General features: G+C 41.3%; 1 protein-coding gene across 1 annotated transcript in view; it reads left to right on the top strand.

Annotated features, from left to right (window-relative positions):
• Positions 1–20455, top strand: part of ccdc39 (coiled-coil domain 39 molecular ruler complex subunit) — a 34285-nt gene that overhangs the window by 1663 nt on the left and 12167 nt on the right. The window contains exons 4-11 of the mRNA XM_084411789.1: positions 12384–12542; positions 14402–14494; positions 14620–14748; positions 14916–15107; positions 15953–16056; positions 16164–16296; positions 17248–17442; positions 17550–17714. Coding sequence (XP_084267915.1) covers positions 12384–12542; positions 14402–14494; positions 14620–14748; positions 14916–15107; positions 15953–16056; positions 16164–16296; positions 17248–17442; positions 17550–17714 — 1170 coding nt within the window. The remainder of the gene's footprint in view (positions 1–12383; positions 12543–14401; positions 14495–14619; positions 14749–14915; positions 15108–15952; positions 16057–16163; positions 16297–17247; positions 17443–17549; positions 17715–20455) is intronic.

The raw sequence follows: 20455 nt of genomic DNA, 5'->3' as shown, positions 1-20455 counted from the left end.
TGTCAGCTACACTGTTTACTTCTGAATATTATAGTTTGGTTCCAGAACGTGATAAATCCATTTTGATTAATTTGAGTAAAAATGTGTTTTCTGAAACTTTTCTAAGAAAGTGGCAAGATGAAAACCACTATTTTCTGTTTCAAACTTTCACAGAGCATCTTTAGGTTATAATAACATTATAGCACCAGAATGAAATATTATATTCAGAAGTAAACAGCATAGCTGACTTATAGATTCAGTTTACATCCACAAATGAATAAGCGCGTCGATTCAGGGAGCAGTGCAAAGTGCCCGTGCAAAATCAGTTTTTGTGAGCTGATCGCCGTCAAAAAAGTTCAGGAGATATTTCTTAGCGATGGCTGATTCCAACAGTTTCAATATGATAAAAAATAACTTTTATATTGATTCAATGGATTAATTGCATAAAAAAAAAAAAAAAAAAGTGTCATGAATTTATTGCATTTTTGGGAAAAAAAAATCCGTTTTTATAATAAATCTTTGAAAATCAAATTCTGGATTTATGTTACCTAAAGATGCAATGTGAAAGTTTGAAACAGAAAATAGTGGTTTTCATCTTGCCACTTTCTTGGTAAAGAAAACACATTTTTACTCAAATTAATCAAAATGGATTTATCATGTTTTGGAACCAAACTATAATATTCAGAAGTAAACAGTGTAGCTGACAGAGTGTTTATGTCAGAATGTTTATTTTTAAACCACAACCTTCTTGGGGCTTCTTTGACCGATACAACCCTCTAATGTCAGAATGTTTATTTTTAAACCACAACCTTCTAAAAATGATATATTTAACGATATATTTTGCATTTCTCATCCAAACAACGTCAAACTTGGCACTGCACTTACTCGTGCCCGTAGCAAGACACCTGTCGAGTTTGAAATCCATCGGACTAACGGTTCGAGAGATATGCGAATAACAGACAGACACACAGACACACAGACAGACAGACAGACAGACAGAGGTTTCTGTAATTTATAGATAGACTAGGGCAAAATACCCGTGAAAAATCAGTTTTTGTGTGTGTTTTTAGTAATTGTTGGTTTGGTGTGTTTGAGTGCTCATTGTTACAATTACACAGCAAAAGTTCAGTGACAATTTTATTTGTGCATGGTAGAAAGCACAAAGTGAACTCTGAGAAAACGTACTCGGTTACTAACGTAACCTCGGTTCTCTCTAGAATAGGGAACGAGTACTGCGTTTTTGTAAAAACGCTACGGGAAAAACTCTTTTTCACGAAATACTGAAGCAAAAAATTATCCTTAATTTTCATACATGTAAAGCGCGTTGCAGCAGTACTCAGCTATGGCGAGACGGCTTGCTCGCTCATTGGCTGCTCTGCAGCAACTGCATAAGCCTATCGAGCGAGGCCTGAGGTGACGTCAGGCCAATGAGGGCGCTTCGCGCCCTCCTTGCCATTTCCCGCCGAGACGGGTGTGGCTAACCTCTATAAAAGGAGCTCGAAAAGGCTGATTCACTTGATTTTCATCGCCGAAGCGAACCAGAGTGAACCGTACACACGGCAGAGAACGCAGTACTCGTTCCCTCTTCTAGAGAGAACCGAGGTTACGTTAGTAACCGAGTACGTTCTCTTACGAGAGTCCTCTCGTTCTGCGTTTTTGTAAAAACGCTACGGGAACCCCTTGTAAAACGCCGTGCGTGCTGGGATAAAGACACCGATCACTGGAAGCTAAACCAGGTGTACAGTGCATAACCACCAGATAGACTAACAAAGAGTCTGGGAATAAGGGAGGGGGACCTTAATTCCCTATACTGTAGCGTCCGCAGACGTAGAACATGACCTCACAGAGAGAGTCTAGAGACAAGAGGGGATACCCTCCGTCCTTATATGGTCGCGTCAGCAGACACGAATATGACATCACATAGACAGGGTGGGGGAACCTGAACTAAATGTGGGAAATGTGGGTCTTACACAATTCTGCCCATAAGACAGTCGGTAGCGCGTTGCGCATGTGATTTCAGTGTTCTAGTTAGACAGCTGAATCGACTACACCGATAGTAGCTTAGCCTGCAAGGCGGGAACCTCTAGGTTGTAAAACCTAATAAATGTAGACGGCGAGGCCCAGCCTGCCACCGTACATATATCCTGTAAGGAAAGTAAGCGCTCTGACACCCAGTGGGCACTGAAGACCCCTGGAAGTGTAAGCTAACGCTATGGCGTCAACTATCCATCTGGATAGGCTTTGTTTCGAAACAGCCATTCCCTTGGAACGTCCACTGAACGAGACAAACAGTTGCTCAGTCTGTCTGAAGACAGCAGAGCGAGACACATAGGCTCTTAAAGCCCTGACAGGGCAAAGAGAGCTCAAGTCTCCTTCCTCTTCTAACACCGGCAGGGCAGACAGGGATATAACCTGAGCCTGAAACGGTGTGTTGAGGGATTTTGGCACATAACCGTGCCTAGGTTTGAGTATGACTCTCGAGTCACTAGGCCCAAACTCCAAACACGACGGGCACACAGAGAGCGCGTGCAGGTCACCTATGCGCTTCACTGAAGCAAGAGCCAGCAAGAACACTGTCTAAATGACAGATGTCTGAGGCTAATCGTCTGGATGGGCTCGAAAGGGGAACCTTTCAAGGCCTCCAGAACCGTAGAGAGGTCCCATACAGGGACCGATGGGGGTCTGGGAGGGTTCAGTCTCCTAGCTCCCCTGAGGGAGCGGATGACCAATCATTCCTTCCTATTGACTGACCGAGCGTTACTTCAGGGAACGCTGCGATAGCCGCCACATAAACTCTGAGCGTGGAGGGGGCTCTGCCCTTATCCAACAGCTCCTGTAGGAAGGAAAGAACCTCCGTCACCTCACAATCGAGGGGTGAACATCCCCGAGTCGACGGAGCTCTAGCCTGAGTGATAGTATTTAGCACTCCCACTGAGAGATCAGCGGGTAACCGTTGAGCGCCCACACGTGGAGGGACCACAGCTCTGGTCGAGGGTGCCAAATCGAGCCCCTGGCCTGCGAGAGGAGGTCCCTCCTCAACGGCACTGGCAGGGCAGTGTCTGCTAACTGCATCAAATCTGGGAACCATGGTTGGCTCTTGCCACAGGCAGCACAGAGCATTTCGTTTCCCTCACCCGTTCTATCACCTGAGGAAGAAGGGAGACGGGGGGAAAGCATAGAGCGGACAGCGCGGCCACCTTCGGGACAGCGCGCTTTCGTTCTTGGAAAAGAACGCGGGGCAGTGAGCGTTTTCGTGGGACGCGAAGAGGTCCACTTCCGTTCTGCCAAATCTCTCCCGCAACAGCTGGACTGTTTGTGGGTGTAGAGACCATTCGCTCGTGGGAATGTTGTTTCTGGACAGTCTGTCTGGACCCAGATTCTGTAGCCCAGGCACATGTACTGCTCTCAGCGAGCGCAAGTTGTGCTGAGCCCAAACCAGGAGGTGTTCCGTCAACCTGCACAGGTCTCGGGATCTTAAAACCCCCCTGGTGATTTATGTAGGACACCACAGGCATGTTGTCCGAACGGACTAAGACGTGATGGTCCTTGATTCGGGGACGAAAGCGCGTCAGCGCGTTTTCCACTGCCAGCATTTCCAGACAGTTGATATGTTGGAGCTTCTCTCGTTCTGACCACAGGCCGAAGAACGATCTGCCCTCGAGCAGCGCTCCCCATCCCGAGGTGGAGGCGTCCGTTGACACCACTTTCACTCTCGAGGAAGTCCCCAGGCTTACACCTGATTGGTACCAGTCGCTCGCTATTCAAGGTTTTAGAGCTGTAACACAGTTCTGATTGACCTTGAGACGCAGCCGACCGGATACCCACGCTCTGCGCGGTACTCGCGCTTTCAGCTAGAACTGCAAGGGGCGCATGCGGAGCAGGCCCAACTGAAGAACTGGTGATGCTGAGGTCATGACCTAGCATCCTCTGAAATTCCCTGAGTGGGATGGTCGTGGCGCAGTGGAGAGAGCTCGCTGCGCGCTGAATGTTCAGCACTCGCTGTCGCGACAGCTGTGCCTTCATAGACTGCGAGTCCAGAACTGCACCCAGCAACGAGATCGTTTGACTGGGGTTCAGTGAACTCTTCGTCCAGTTGACTCTGAGACCAAGGTTCTCGAGGTCATCGAGAAAGATGGCCCTGTGCTCCACGACCTTTGATCGTGATTGGGCTAGAATCAGCCAGTCGTCCAAATAGTTCAGCACTCGCATGCCTCTGAGTCTGAGAGGAGCGAGCGCTACGTCCATGCACCTCATAAGTGTACGAGGTGGCAGGACTGTATACTGGTATGACTGGCCGTAGAGGCGAATCTCAAGTATTGCCTGTGATGTGACGCTATCTGTATTTGAAAATACGCGCCCTTCAGATCTCCTCAGTGAGAATTTTTCTGGTCATGAGCATTTGAAACAGCGTTTCATTAATGCTTTGTTCAACTGTCATAGATCCAGTATGGGTCCCGTCTTTCTCGCCAGACAGTATCTGCCGTATAGCCCCCCTTCGCTTTGAGCTTGAGATACAGGCTCTATAGCCTCTTTGCTCATCAGTTTTGATATTTTGGCACGAAGTAGGTGTGCTACTTCTGATTTCACCGTAGTTTCGACGCGCGCTGTGAAGCGGGGAGGGCGTCGACAAAACTGTAGCGAGTAGCCTCTTTGTAACGTAGGCGTTATGCCTGTGACATTCGAGGTGGGGAGCGCGCTGATCACAGCGGGCAGAGCGCTCGTCCTCGACCCCACTACGGTGCTTAACCGAGAGAGGGAGGGTAGAGCGAGTCTCGTGGGACTCATGCTGTCTGTGAGTAAGTGTGGGCGGGAAGCGGGCACACTTACTGCTTTTGACGCGCTGTCTGCCTGAGCAGAGCGAGCGCACACAGGTTTCGTTTTACAGAAACCACGTGACATGTGTGACATAGTGTTTGTGGCACTGGAAAATGTGCACATACACTATGTTGGGTGCGCGATCGACCTGAGTCGAATTTATGGCGCGAGCCCCATGTGAGGGGCTGTGCTTGTGTGTAGGGATGGCATCAGCACTACATTTATAGCACCATCGGCCGTGGCCGGAACACCAGAAATACATCCCAATGGGATCTTTCCGGGTAGCCGTGAAACGGCTTTTGTGCGCAGGCAGACAGGCACGGGTTGTACCACGTGGTTGTCGGCTGCAAAATACATGTCTGCAGTCGCCTCTCAGGGCACTGGCAGAGTGATTTGTATTTGGCGGCATAAAAACTTTTTTGCCATCTGAGCGGGGATCGAACCCGAGTCGCCCGCACGAAAGCCTTAGAATCTACCACTGGACCACAGTGGAAGACACATTGACTTTCAGTTAACGCGAGTGTTTGTTTGCAAGCATGCGGGTAGCATGACATGCAATATCAACATTTTCAGACGCACTCGACCTCGCCGCGGTGTTTAACCGAGTGAGGGAGGGCTGGGCGAGTCCCGTAGGACATGCAATGCCTGTGAGTGAATGTGGGCTCGGAAGAGCGGGCACATTTACTGCATTGAGCGCACTGTCTGCCTGAGCAGAGCGAGTGCGGAAAGGCTTCTTTTTATAGAAAACCATGAGACATGCAGAACATAGTGTTTGTGGGCGCTAGCAGCGGGCACGTTACTATGTTGTGAGCGCGATCGACCTGAGTCAATTTTATGAGCGCGGGCCCTGTATGAAGGGCTGTGCTTGTGTGTGAGGATGGGCAGGCATCTTCTCTACACATATAGCAGTAGAACGGTTTTTGTGTGCAGGCAAACGGGCACGGGTTATACCACGTGCTCGTCGGCTGCAAAAATTCACATCTGCAGTCGCCTTCCAGGGGACGGCATAAATTTTTCAGCCGGCGGACCCGGGAACCGAACCCAGGTCGACTGCGCGATAGGTTATGAATCTACCACTGGATCACAGAGGAAGACACATAGGCTTTCAGTTATCGCGAGTATTAAACACACTAGCGTTCATTTGCAGGCATGCGTGTAGCACAACATGCAATACTGACACTTTCAGACGCCTGAAAAGTGCCAGAATGTGAGAAGAGAGGATAACGCCCGGTCTCAGCGGGGCTAAAGCACTCCATTCTCTTTTCGCCAGTGACGCACGGGAACCGTAGAAACGGTGTTCGGTTGCAGGCAAGCGGGTACCACGCGCTTGCTGGCTGCAAAAATGCACCTCTGCAGTCGCCCTCAGGGGACTGACAGAGCGAAGCATTAGCGGCATAATTATATGCGGCCAGACCGGGAATCGAACCCCGATCGTCCGTGCGAAAAACCTATCATTCCACCACTGAGCCACAGGGGGATACAGGTTTTCAGATGCGTAGAGCGTCAACATTCTTCAGCGTTTGCTAGCAGGCGTACGCTTGCTGCAAATGACATTTCCAGTCGCCGACAGGGAACTGGGAAATGTAAGAGAAAAGAGGCCAGTACACAACGAACACACTTTTCTCCTTTCGCCGGTGAATAACGCGCAGAGGCAGGGTAGTTTTTCTTGTAACGTAAAGAAAACTAACCCCGACCGTCCGCTTCCAGGAGGAGCAGCCTCGGAGAAGGATGCCAGGTGAGTCCTCAGAGTCACCCTTTTTTCCTTCTCCCCCGACGCGGCCTCGGAAACGACTTCCTCTGATGAAGCTGCGGCAGACTGCGGGCGCTGAGCATCAGGAAGTGATTCAGGAGAAGCCGGTGAAGCAGGCGGGCGAACCGGCGAGCTTGGTCGGGCTGGAGCGGGTTCCGGGACCCGCTGCGAGCGGCGCTTCTTACGGCGCGGCAGCGCGGCGGGGAATGCAGGCTCTGAGAAGGATGCCAGGCGAGTCCGCAGAGTCACCATAGGCAAAAGCTCGCAGTGAGGGCAGCCGCCGTCAGCGAGCGCGAGCGCTGCATGGTCCTCACCCAAACAGGAGACGCAGATGACATGGCGGTCTCCCTCGGTGAGTGGGGCTCGGCACGAGCCGCATGAAGGCATCTTTAAAAAGACGCAGCTCTTTTAGGTGGTGAGTGTCGCGGGCCGAACACACACACACACAAGAACAGTAGAATAATAGAAAGGATATGGCGTCGGAAAGCGCAGCAGGTACGGCTGTAGAAGGCGGCGTTGGCCAGCGGCTTCGAGGACTCGTCCCGCTGAAGTGCTTGCCTCAGACGACGCTTGCTTCCTCTTATCCAGCGATGTGTGAGCTTCGCTGAAGAGATGAAAATCAAGTGAATCAGCCTTTTCGAGCTCCTTTTATAGAGGTTAGCCACACCCGTCTCGGCGGGAAATGGCAAGGAGGGCGCGAAGCGCCCTCATTGGCCTGACGTCACCTCAGGCCTCGCTCGATAGGCTTATGCAGTTGCTGCAGAGCAGCCAATGAGCGAGCAAGCCGTCTCGCCATAGCTGAGTACTGCTGCAACGCGCTTTACATGTATGAAAATTAAGGATAATTTTTTGCTTCAGTATTTCATGAAAAAGAGTTTTTCCCGTAGCGTTTTTACAAAAACGCAGTACGAGAGGACTCTCGTAAGAGAACCCTATGCTTGAGCAAACAGTTTGTGAATAGGCTACTACAAATGATGCCCGTGAAAGAGACTGGCCCTCATTTATCATTCTTGCGTAGAAACGGGCGCATATATTGGCGTAAGATTATGCTTACACTCCTCTCATCGCCTGATTTATGAAGCTGTGCGTACCTTTGAAATCCAGGTGTACGCAATACCTGCCCTTGATAAATGCCGCGGCTGAAAACGAGCGTCATTAGAATAACACGCCCCTATATATTCAAGTCTCCGCTCCCCCCACGCCCTCATTTTACGCCATGGACACACGGATGACGGCAAAGAAGAGAAACTTCTTTGAGAAAGAGAAAGCGAAACCAGGGAAGTGGAAAGAAACAAAATTGATTTCTAGATTTTTATTATTAATGACGCTTATTGTTATTTAGAAGAAGAATGTCGTTATTATTATTATTATTATTATTTAAAAGAATAATAATGTCATTTTTATTTTTTTGTCAGTGTGAATTTTTTTTTTTTTTTGGTCATTGAAAGCCTTTCATTACTAAACCCCGTGCACACCTGCCGGGCCTAACCCTGGCCTTATCGTTTCAAAGAATAGTACAACGGCGAGCGCGTCGAATATAAACGCCTCGTCCGTTTGGGGAGCTGCGCGCGCAGTCTGCGGAGACTAGCGCTGCGGAGCCAGGCGAAAGTATTTAACAAGGCTTGAAACGTCAGGTAAAGCGCACAGGCTCGCAACTTAAGGAATACATATGCCTACAATTCAAATGCTTTGGTAAAGTCACACAAATTAAACATTGAAGTCCATGTTGCACAACAATAAACACTTAAGTTTATAATTACTATGTTGTTGTTGTTTTTTACAGTGGGTCATAATATATCATATCTTTTAGTTTGTCAGTGCGTTGTGTGGTTTTAGAAATTGTTTTTCTGCGCATTCCCGCACTCGAAACGTGCGTACACCACCTCCTGAGCTGGCGTAGGATTTGAGCGTGCCGTACGCCAACGTCCATATTGATAAATCTCAAAGTCACCGTGGTTTTGGGTGTACGCCAGGTGTACGCTGGAAATTTGGTGTACGCACTTTTGATAAATGAGGGCCATTGTGAACGCATTGAATAGGATATGTTTAGCTGGTGAATAGCATAGGCTACTATTACACAGTAGCGATAACGTTAAGCGCACCTGAATGAAATATAATATTCAGAAGTAAACAGCATAGCTGACTTACAGATTCACTTAACATCCACAAATGAATAAGCGCGTCGATTCAGGAAGCAGTGCAAAGTGCCCGTGCAAAATCAGTTTTTGTGAGCTGATTGTCGTCAAAAAAGTTCAGAAGATATTTCTTAGCGATGGCTGATTCCAACAGTTTCAATATGATAAAAAATAACTTTTATATTGATTCATTGGATTAATTGCATTTTGAAAAAAAAAAGTGTCATGAATTTATTGCATTTTTTGGGGAATATTTATTGCATTTTTGGGGAAAAAAAGATTTGAATTTGTTATGTTATTATAACCTAAAGATGCTATGTGAAAGTTTGAAACAGAAAATAGTGGTTTTCATCTTGCCACTTTCTTGGTAAAGAAACACATTTTTACTCAAATTAATCAAAATGGATTTATCACGTTCTGGAACCAAACTATAATATTCAGAAGTAAACAGTGTAGCTGACTGAGTGTTTATGTCAGAATGTTTATTTTTAAACCACAGCAAAAGTTCAGTGAAATTATTTTTATTTGTGCATGGTAGAATGCACACAGTGAACTGAAAAAGCTATGCTTGAGCAAACAGTTTGTCAATAGGCTACTACAAATGATGCCCGTGATAGAGACTGTGAACGCATTGAATAGCATATGTTTAGTTGGTGAATAGCATAGGCTACTATTACACAGTAGCGATAACATTAAGCGCACCAGAATGAAATATAATATCCAGAAGTAAACAGCATAGCTGACTTATAGATTCAGTTTACATCCACAAATGAATAAGCGCGTCGATTCAGGAAGCAGTGCAAAGTGCCCGTGCAAAATCAGATTTTGTGAGCTGATCGCCGTCAAAAAAGTTCAGGAGATATTTCTTAGCGATGGCTGATTTCAACAGTTCCAATATGATAAAAAATTACTTTTATATTGATTCAATGGATTAATTGCATTTTGGAAAAAAAAGTGTCATGAATTTATTGCATTTTTGGGGACAAATAATCAGTTTTTATAAAAAAAATCTTTGAAAATCAAAATCTGGATTTGAATTGTTTATGTTATTGTAACCTAAAGATGCTATGTGAACCACAACCTTCTTGGGGCTTCTTTGAATGACACAACTCTCTAATGTCAGAATGTTTATTTTTAAACCACAACCTTCTAAGTTCTTCTTTTACTGATATTTTTAACAATATCTTTAGCATTTCTCATCCAAACAACGTCAAACTTGGCACTGCACTTACTCGTGCCCGTGGCAAGACACCTGTCGAATTTGAAATCCATCGGACTAACGGTTCGAGAGATATGTGGTTAACAGACACACACACACACAGACAGACAGACACACAGATACACAGACAGACAGACGTTTCTGTAATTTATAGATAGATGAGCACTCAAACACACCAAACCAACAATTACTAAAAACACACACAAAAACTGATTTTGCACGGGCACTTTGCACTGCTCCCTGAATCACGACGCGCTTATTCATCTGTGGATGTTATCTGAATCTGTAAGTCAGCTATGCTGTTTACTTCTGAATATTGTTACTTCTGAATATTATATTTCATTCTGGTGCGCTTAACGTTATCGCTATTGTGTAATAGTAGCCTATACTATTCACCAGCTAAACATATCATATTCAATGCGTTCACAGTCTCTTTCACAGGCATCATTTGTAGTAGCCTATTCACAAACTGTTTGCTCAAGCATAGGGTTTTCTCAGAGTTCACTGTGTGCTTTCTACCATGCACAAATAAAATTGTCACTGAACTTTTGCTGTGTAATTGTAACAATGAGCACTCAAACACACCAAACCAACAATTACTAAAAACACACACAAAAACTGACTTTTCACGGGGTATTTTGCACTAGTCTATCTATAAATTACAGAAATGTCTGTCTGTCTGTGTGTCTGTCTGTCTGTCTGTCTGTGTGTGTGTGTGTGTCTGTTGTTAACCGCATATCTCTCGAACCGTTAGTCCGATGGATTTCAAACTTGACAGGTGTCTCGCTACGGGCATGAGTAAGTGCAGTGCCAAGTTTGACGTTGTTTGGATGAGAAATGCTAAAGATATTGTTAAATATATCATTTTTAGAAGGTTGTGGTTTAAAAATAAACATTCTGACATTAGAGGGTTGTATCGGTCAAAGAAGCCCCAAGAAGGTTGTGGTTTAAAAATAAACATTCTGACATAAACACTCAGTCAGCTACACTGTTTACTTCTGAATATTATAGTTTGGTTCCAAAACGTGCTAAATCCATTTTGATTAATTTGAGTAAAAATGTGTTTTCTTACCAAGAAACCAACAGTTACTAAAAACACACACAAAAACTGATTTTGCATGGGCACTTTGCACTGCTCCCTGAATCGACGCGCTTATTCATTTGTGGATGTAAACTGAATCTATAAGTCAGCTATGCTGTTTACTTCTGTATATTATATTTCATTCTGGTGCGCTTAACGTTATCGCTACTGTGTAATAGTAGCCTATGCTATTCACCAACTAAACATATCCTATTCAATGCGTTCACAGTCTCTTTCACGGGCATCATTTAAGCATAGCGTGCACAGGCATTTTGCACTAGTAATATTCAGAAGTAAACAGCGTAGGTGACTTACAGATTCAGTTAACATCCACAAATGAATTAGCGCGACTATTCAGGGAGCAGGCTACACAGTGAACTCTGAAAAAATAAGCAGTACACTTGAGCAAACAGTTTGTGAATAGGTTACTACAAATGATGGCCGTGAGATATGCGAATAACAGACAGACAGACAGACGTTTCTGTAATTTATAGATAGATAAAGTAATACTGATATCCAGCAAGCACCCATTAAATTCATCAAAAGTGACACATTTAAAATGTTACAAAAGATTTATATTTCAAATAAATTATGTTCTTTTGAGCTTTCTGTTCATCAAACATCCAGAAAAAAGTATCACTGTTTCCACTTAAATATTAAAGGTAGGGTAGGCAATTTTCAAAGAGGCTAGCAATAGCGAGCTAGCTTTGAAGCTAGCATAAGATCCCACCCTCCCTTCAGAGCGTCTCCAAAAGCCACGCCTCCTTCAAAACGCATGAAGGAGGGAGCAAAAAAAAAGCGGTGTGAGAGACGGCGTTAAACTACCTCATGTCTCAAAACACATAACATTACAATAATAATGAACATAAACAACTTAAAGAACACTGACCTGTACCACCTGACTTCTGCAGATTCATTTCGGCGTTGATAGTGTCGGACCGAATGCAATGATTGGACGAACATTTTATGGTCCTACGTCTTCCACAAACGGTATACAGTATATACAAATACAAATTCATTTAGAACACTTAAAGTAGTGATTGCAGTCAGGATGTGACAACACTTTCAACCAGCATAACAAAAAATGTGTCTGGAACAAATCCTCTACCCTGCCTTTAAGCAGCACAACTGTTTTCAACACCGATGGTAGTAAGAAATGTTTCCTGAGCAACAAATCAGCCAATCAAAATGATTTCTGAAGGACAAGGAAGACTTGAGTAATGATGCCGAAAATTCAGCGTTGCCATCACAGCAATAAAATACGCTTTAAAATATATTTAAATTGATATATAATATTTAAATTATTTATATTGATCAAATAAATGCAGCTTTGTCAAAAACTTTTATTGTATTAGAAAGGAACATAATCCTAATCCTAATGTAATTCTGTCAATATTTTCACAGAACAGCATCTTTAAAGCCACTCAGAAGCTTGAGGAACTGAAGAGTCAGCTGAAATGGGACCAGCATACCCTGGAGGCCTGGCTGCAGGAATCAGCACACAAGGATGAAGACACCATGGCCATCATCAAGTACGCCAAGCAAGATGAGAGCAGGATTCGAGTGAGTTTGTAGTACCAGCTGTTTGAGTTGGGTCACTTTGAAAGCCAATTCTGAGCTGTCATAAGGAAAATGTAAAAGGTTGGTTGCTTTAGGGTTGAATGCATTTGCAGCACTCAACTGTTAAACCAAAAGTGTGAGACTGCCAAGTAACACAAAGTACCTGGGTGAATCTCAAAAGTCCTGCCAAGAACATGTTTGTATCATATCTCACCCTAAACGAACAAGTGAGCACAGTTGATTGACAATTGCCAAGGACCAGGGGCATCATTTATAACCGTTGCATAGGCACAAAACAGGCCCTGAAAGAGGCGTACGCCACTTCCGACGCATAAGTTGTGATTTATAAAAACAAACTTGACGGGAAAATTTGCGCATCTGCACGCAAACTCTGACCCATGCGTACGAACGCTTTGGAGATGGAGCAGTTTGGCGACACTGATGGTGAGCTGGAGTATGTCTTTTTGGTCACTTTTAGACAGAAAATCTAAAGAAAATAAAACATATACAGAAAGATAATACAAATATAATTTCACATGAAATCATTACTGAGAAGTTACACACAAAAAAATTATATTCAATCAATAAAAATATTTGTTGTGGATGCGATGTTTTTGAACACTTTTCAATTGATAATTGATAATTCGATAATTAGATAAAATTAGATAAAAGATAATTGCTTATCATGATAATACCAGATTGTCTGAGAAAATAGTTTCGTGCAAATAATGCCCAAGGCCTATCTGTTTCCATTAAAAATATAAATCAATTAAAAATACAATTCGGCCAGTGGAAAAGATTGAGAAAAACTTTTTCTGAAATGTATTTTACACTGTTTGATATTGTATTCAAAAACAAGGCAAGGATAACTACATGATTTTTATTAATGTAATGTGTCCGTTAAACGTTATCACGTGGATGAATAATCATATGCAAATGATATGCAGATGAGGATCTGCATAGTAAAACTAGGCGTTGTAAGCTCCATATATGGTTATTTCGGGGTGGAGACGCATTTGCGCACAATCTTCCGCTGACTGGGATTTATAAAGTGAATTCTGCGCAGGTTCTGGCGTACGCATGGTTTTATAAGTCTGAATATTTTTTTGCGTACGCCATTTTTGGCTTTCGGGCGCACGTACACTTTTAGTAAGGATCCTACGCACAGTTTTATAAATGAGACCCCTGATGATCTTTAAATTGTACATTATGATAATTATAATTTAGGGGACAAATGTGCTTAATTGTAAAAGGCAATATTGTCACAATAAGCTTTAGTTATAATATATTTAATATCAAATATTTAATTAAAATCAAATAAATTAAAATGTATAACATTAATTGTATACAGTGTATAAGCATTATTTCAGTATCATTGATATACTATTATAGCTTTTGTTAATATTTTGAATTACATTTTATGTTTACATTTTTGGTCAAAAAAGTTATGTTGTGTTCTGTTGTGTTTTTGACATTTTTAAAAATATGTCTATATAGTTTTTATTAAGTTTTATTTTTGAATTTTAGTTCATTTAGTTATATTGGTTATTTTAGTGCTTCAACTTAAAATAAATGAAAATTATGAATGTTGCTTTGGCAACTAGCTAAAATAAAATATGTTTTTTAAATATATTTAATATATTTTATTTCAGTTCATTTGAATGTTTATGATTTTAGTTAATGACGCTAATATCATATTTTAATTTAAATATTATCACAATGTGTCATTTTTTATGAGACTCACTCACTTGTATGGCAAGTATTTTAGAAATACTTGAAAAGCAGTATGCTAAGCTATAGTTTGTATTGCAGAATAATTGCCATGTCTGGGCTGATATAATATCTGCTGTCTTTTGAATCAGGAGCTGACACTGAACATTGAGAAGTTGACTCTTGAAGCCAACCAGAAGAGAAAGACCTTGAACAGTGAAATCACTGAGACGGTTACAGCACAGGTGATGGATATTTTTCTTTGCTCCCTCACATTTCTCACTCGTCAGAGGACGTTTTTATGCTTTGAGCATGCCATCATTCTTATAGGCTTTGGTCTTTGCATATGCACTTGTATTTTGGGATCCAGTTCGCTTTGGACAAGACAGCCGAGAGCTTTCGTCAGGCTCACATTGAGAGGCAAGAGATTATCGACCAGTGGGAGAACACCATCGAACAAATGAGGAAAAGAGACCAGGAGATACAGCAGTGTGCCATGGTAACCAGAAGATGGCGCTCTTTTAATACTAAGACATCATTAAATGCACAGAGTTTCTGTAGATGTAAACATATACATTGTCATTTTCTTAATAAAATACCTATATCTACCATTTAATTCTTAAAATGGTTTATTCAACTTTCATTGTAAATCACTCGATCTTCTAGTTGCAAGCGGAGGTGAACCAGACGATTAGAGAGAAGAATGATTTGGTCAAGGAGAGGAAGGACTTCATGGAGCGTGAGATAGAGAACAATAAAGAGCTGGAGAGGAATATAGACACGGCTGAACGTCAGGCGCTTCGACTCAGACAGCATCTCCAGGAAGAGGAGAGGAACGATAGACGACTGCAGCATGAGGTGAGTCCATGACAGCTTACCAACATCGGGGCGCTTCTCGTCTCTCCGAGTCCTCAAACCTGTGACCCAGAGGCCGATCAAAGTCCATCATGATGAAAGGCGCATCAATTGTTAGAAAGGAAAGGATCTAGTGCTGTGGATCTCAACATGGAGGCCGGGCCCACTAGAGGGCCTCAGCAAACTTCCAAGGGGGCTTCAAGATGACTTAAAAAACAAGCATTAAAAGTCAAGATATTTCATAATACTTGGTATTTTTATACCAAAGTTCCCCCAAAAATAAAAATCTACAATTTACTCACCCTCAAGTTGTTCTAAACCTATATGTGTTTCTTTCTTCTGTTGAACACAAAAGAAGATAGTTGATGACCAGACATTTTCTGGTCCCCATTGACTTCCATAGAATTTTTTTTCATACTATGGAAGTCAATGGTGTCCAGCAGCTGTCTGGTCACCCATATTCTTCACAATATCTTCTTTTGTGTACAGAAGAAAGAAACTCACACAGGTTTAGACTAACCTAAGGCTAAGGGGGAGTAAATGGTGACAGAATTTTCAACTATCCCTTTAAAGTCAAAAAGGTTGAGATCCACTGATCTAGTCTCATCATACCAAGGCTGTTTTGGTACCTTAACAAAATATTTTTTTGGGTGTACTATGTATATACCACAGTAGATTAATACGGTTATCATGGACATTATACCATGGTACCATGGTTTTATACCATTAATGTACTATGGTACAGCCACAGTACATCTTTGTAAGGGTAGGGATTTTTTCATGTTAATCAAATGCAAATAAAGATATGAATTTAGCGAAACTAATCAAATGTGGTGTTTTGCTCTCAGGTGGAGGTTCTGAAGGGAACTTTAGAACAAACAGCCACAGATGTGGAGACCACCAGATCTCAGCTAACCAGCATGAAGAAGAACATTCAGAACAAAACAGCAAAGTAAAGCTTTTTCTTTTCTCAGACGACTGCTCAGTCTTATAGTTCACAGCAAATTCATAGCAAATATCCAATTCATTGTAGTAATATATATGGTTCTTTTGTTATAGGGTTGAAGAGGTAAAGCTGCATATTGCTGCTCTGAAGGAGAAGCTGCTGGTGGTGATGGAGGCAGTGCTGGATGGTGAAGAGCAAGCAGCACAGATGGAGCAACTGCGCAAAGAACAGGAACAGAACATTAAAGTGAGTTTGACTCCTCTGACTCTTTTTGACTTCACAGCAATTCACTGGCAACCTGGGCATCAGGCATCTTCTGTTTTGCAAATCAGATGGGGCTGGATGCCATACTGTCGCCTCTCTCTCTCTCTCTCTCTCTCTCTCTCTCTCTCTCTCTCTCTCTCTCTCTCTCTCTCTCTCTCTATATATATATATACTCTATTTAGTATTAGTATAGCTTCAGAAATGTTCAGAAATGTTAGTATATCTATTGACCACTCAGGAGGAGAATTATTTTAGTATTAGTTATATACTATTATAGTTTTATTAATTTTGAGTTAGATTTCATTTTTAATGTTCATTTTATTTGTAGTTACATTTTTAGTAATTTTGTTATGTGCTTTTGTCATTTTTATTATTTTTTAAATATTATTTTTTATTTAGGTTTAATTTATTTTTAGTTCAGTTTTGTTTTGTGAGCGTTTCAGCCTATATTTATATTTTATTTTATTTTACCTTTATTTCAATTAATAAAACTGTTTTACAGTTTTGGAAAAATAAGACACATGATTTACTGTTATGGCCAATAACTCATAAATACCAGATATTATAATTCTGTGCTATTTTGTCAGTAAGTTAATAAAACACTAAAAACTAAAATGAATTAACAGCATTATAATGCACAGTATGGAAAATGGATATTCATTTAGAGATTTACTAAAGATTACATTCAACCACCAGTGCTATTAAATTATTAGTGTTATTAAAATATTAACAAAGTGAGCGTTAAATGTAAAAATAGGGGAAATGAGAATTACACTTTATTAATGCACAATTAAATGTCCAATATCAACCCTTAACTATATTATTTTAAACTATTTTTTTTAAATGATTTGTTAAGCCTGTTTGTGATTGACTTGTTAATGAAAGTTATTATGATGTGTCTGTACTTGGATTAATAAAGCATTGATTGTGTAGGAGATCGATGCTCAGCTGCTCCGGCAGAGAGAGCTCATGTTCAGGAAGAGTCAGGAGTTGCAAGGTCTGCGTGAAAAAGAGAAGAACATCACAGCTGAGATCTGCGCCACTCGGGCCGCCCTCTCCAGCCTGGAGAGCAGACTCAGCAAACTGGACCAGAGCTTTCTCAAACAGCAGATGATCATCTCCAACCAGGCAAGAGAACAAATAGTTATCATCTGATTCAATTTGTCATCATGCAAGCGGGGTTGTTTTCTAGAAGCTGACAGATGACTCGAGTGTTGTTCTTTTGTTTGGTCTAGGACTTTCAGATCCAGATGCTGGAGAGGAAGATTTTACACTTGCAGGGGAAGGTGAACACAAAGGAGAAGGAAGCTCTGGAGAAGAGGGCTTCTGATCTGGCTGAAGCTCTAGAGGAGAAGAAGAGGACGGCCGCCGCGCTCAACACACAGCTGAAGAAACTCCAGGTGAGACTGTGTGTCTCTGAGAAATGTTATATTGATTTCTCAGAGCTCTCCTCAGCTTTGGAGAACAGCTGTTTTCAGTAGGCACACAGGTCCGATTCACAGGTGATATGTCATAAATGTGTTTATTGATTGATTACTGATTTCAGTTTTTTGGTATTCTGCCCTTGAGTTGTTGCAATTAAAAACAATGCACCTTATTTTTCTCTCAATCTTACATTTCCTGCTGTCCGTGATGCAATATAAATATCTGGTTCAGTCATGAAACTCTAGAGGGTGCTGGCTGATAGGTCCTTTACATGCAATCTGCGAGCAATCACATGATTACCGCATGGCACAAGCTGATTGGCCTCTGCTGATCCTGCTGCCAATGAGGTTGCTTGCTCAACATTTAAATAGTCTGGTTCAGTGTTTGCTGTAGGCTAATCCTGTATCGCGCTATCAGAGTTCCTCTGAAACCCTCCACCTCCCCCAGCTCCACCTGTCTGGATCTGTTACGGGATTTATGTCTGTCTATTCACGCAGCAGCTTCAGCAGATCTTACATTCTCACAGCAGCATGTCTGTGTATCTATTATCAGTAGCAAGTCCATACTTGCTCTTCTGCTGCAGCAACATAGCAGATCTAGTCTGCCAAGATAAAATACATTAATATTGCCATATTCAATAACATGCTAAAACTATTCTGAGAGTTGTCATGATTGAAATATAAAGTTGCATATAAATAAGCATTGTGAACTAACAGATTTAAAACAAAATAAAAAAATAAAACAAGTAATAAAAACTCAGTGAGTGTTTTAGCGCAATTTTCTCACGTCATGGGATCACAACACTAAGAGATAGTAAATGAATGCGAAAATAAGTTGCTGGAGAATATAACTTTCTCTTGAAATTCAAATGAACTTTCTGAAATCAAATCAGCAATGGATAATAAAAAAGGCACAATCACTTGACTAGTTGAACATCATTTTTTTTATTAGCTCATTTTTTTTTACATGTTGTGTTCACTCAATATCCTCGATTTTCTCTGTATCAGCTTCCTTTTCTGCTTTGTCCTCTTCAGATTCTTCCTTCTTTTCTGCTTGACTATTGGCTTTGTAAACTCTTCTTCTGCTTTCGAGATATTTGCCAAAACATCCTCTGAAAGCCACGAGTCATCGTAGAAATCAGATACGCCTGATGAGGAAGCCGTTGGTGTGGATGTCGCCATCCAACGCATTCTCATCCTAGGGCGTCATATACTGACACTTTTGACATTTCGTCTACATCCAACGCACATGGCACCCTTTAGCGTCAATATGAGACGCAGATGAGCCTTGGGATGAGAACGGGTTGCGCCATCTTTTGTCGCTTTGCTGAACGTTCTTCCATTTATTTTGCAACAACCTCTTGCCGTTTTCTCATATATTCTTGCTCCTTCTCCAAATCTTGATCGATACCTTCATTGATTTCTTGCCGTAATTCAGTGGAATTAATTGTGCTCATGACTCTTGTGAATACCTTCCTTACGTATTTCTGTGGAACAATAGTTTTATAGGTGAAAAGGCAATATTTTTTCTTATTTCCCTTCATATAAAGTTTTAATTAATTTTTGAAGCATAAAGGAAAGATTTTTGATCAATTCTTTTTTTCTAATATTATTGTAAATTTTAGAAGCTATCGATTGCAATTTGTTTCAACTCGATAGCTATTATGGTTGCCGAGAAATTTGCAAAAAACTGAATTTTTTCTGGAATTTCCAGGAAATCCAAAATCTTTTCCTGGATTTTTTTTGTGCGTTCCCGAGATTAGACCTTCCTTAACATAATGCCGAAAACCCGAAGTCTCTAGGTGGTCTGGTTGAAGAGTAGATAGTAGTGCAAGATTGGTGCGCACAGACAGAACAGAAATCACGAGTTAACAATTGCAATTTTGTCCGGTGGAAAATTGCGCTAAAAATAAGAAATGATATATTATTTAAAGCTGATTAAACCTATTTTAGGAACAAACAGGTTTTTTTTTATATATATTCTTATTTAAATTATATTAATTAATGAATTCATAATAATGAATTATTACTGATAATACAGGTGAAACTCAAAAAATTTGAATATCATGCAAAAGTTAATTTATTTCAGTAATTTAACTTAAAAGGTGAAACTAATATATTATATAGATTCATTACATACAAAGTGAGATATTTCAAGCCTTTATTTGTTATAATTTTGATGATTGTGGCTTACAGCTTATGAAAATTTTCTAAATTTCTGAGATTTTGAATTTGGGGTTTGCACGATATTCTAATTTTTTGAGTTTCACCTGTATTATCAGTAATAATTCATTATTATGAATTCATTAATTAATATAATAGAAATTGTGAAGAATTGTATGTATAAGTTTGAGGTCAGTAAGTCTTTTTTTCAGTGACAGTAAAGACATTTATAATGTTACAAAAGATTTATATTTCAAATAAATGCTGTTATTTTGAACTTTAATAAATTGCATTCAAAATATATTCAAATATTCGAACACAGATATTATTATATACAGATAACAATTTCACAATATTACAGTCTTTACAGCATTTTTCATGAAAGAAAATGCATCCTTGTTGAGCATAAAAGACTAATTCCAAAAACATTACAAAAATCGCACCAACCCAAAACTTTTGAACGGTAGCATATACTGTATATTCTTTTGATTTGAGGGTGGAACATGACCTGTTTTTGGACCTGTGTATGGATGTTTCTAATGGTGCATATATTC

This window comes from Rutilus rutilus (genome assembly GCF_951802725.1).
Source record: "Rutilus rutilus genome assembly, chromosome: 6".
NCBI classification, from domain to species: Eukaryota; Metazoa; Chordata; class Actinopteri; order Cypriniformes; family Leuciscidae; genus Rutilus; species Rutilus rutilus.
The sequence above is the reverse complement of the archived record's forward strand: the minus strand, read 5'-3'. Positions and strand labels throughout refer to the sequence as shown.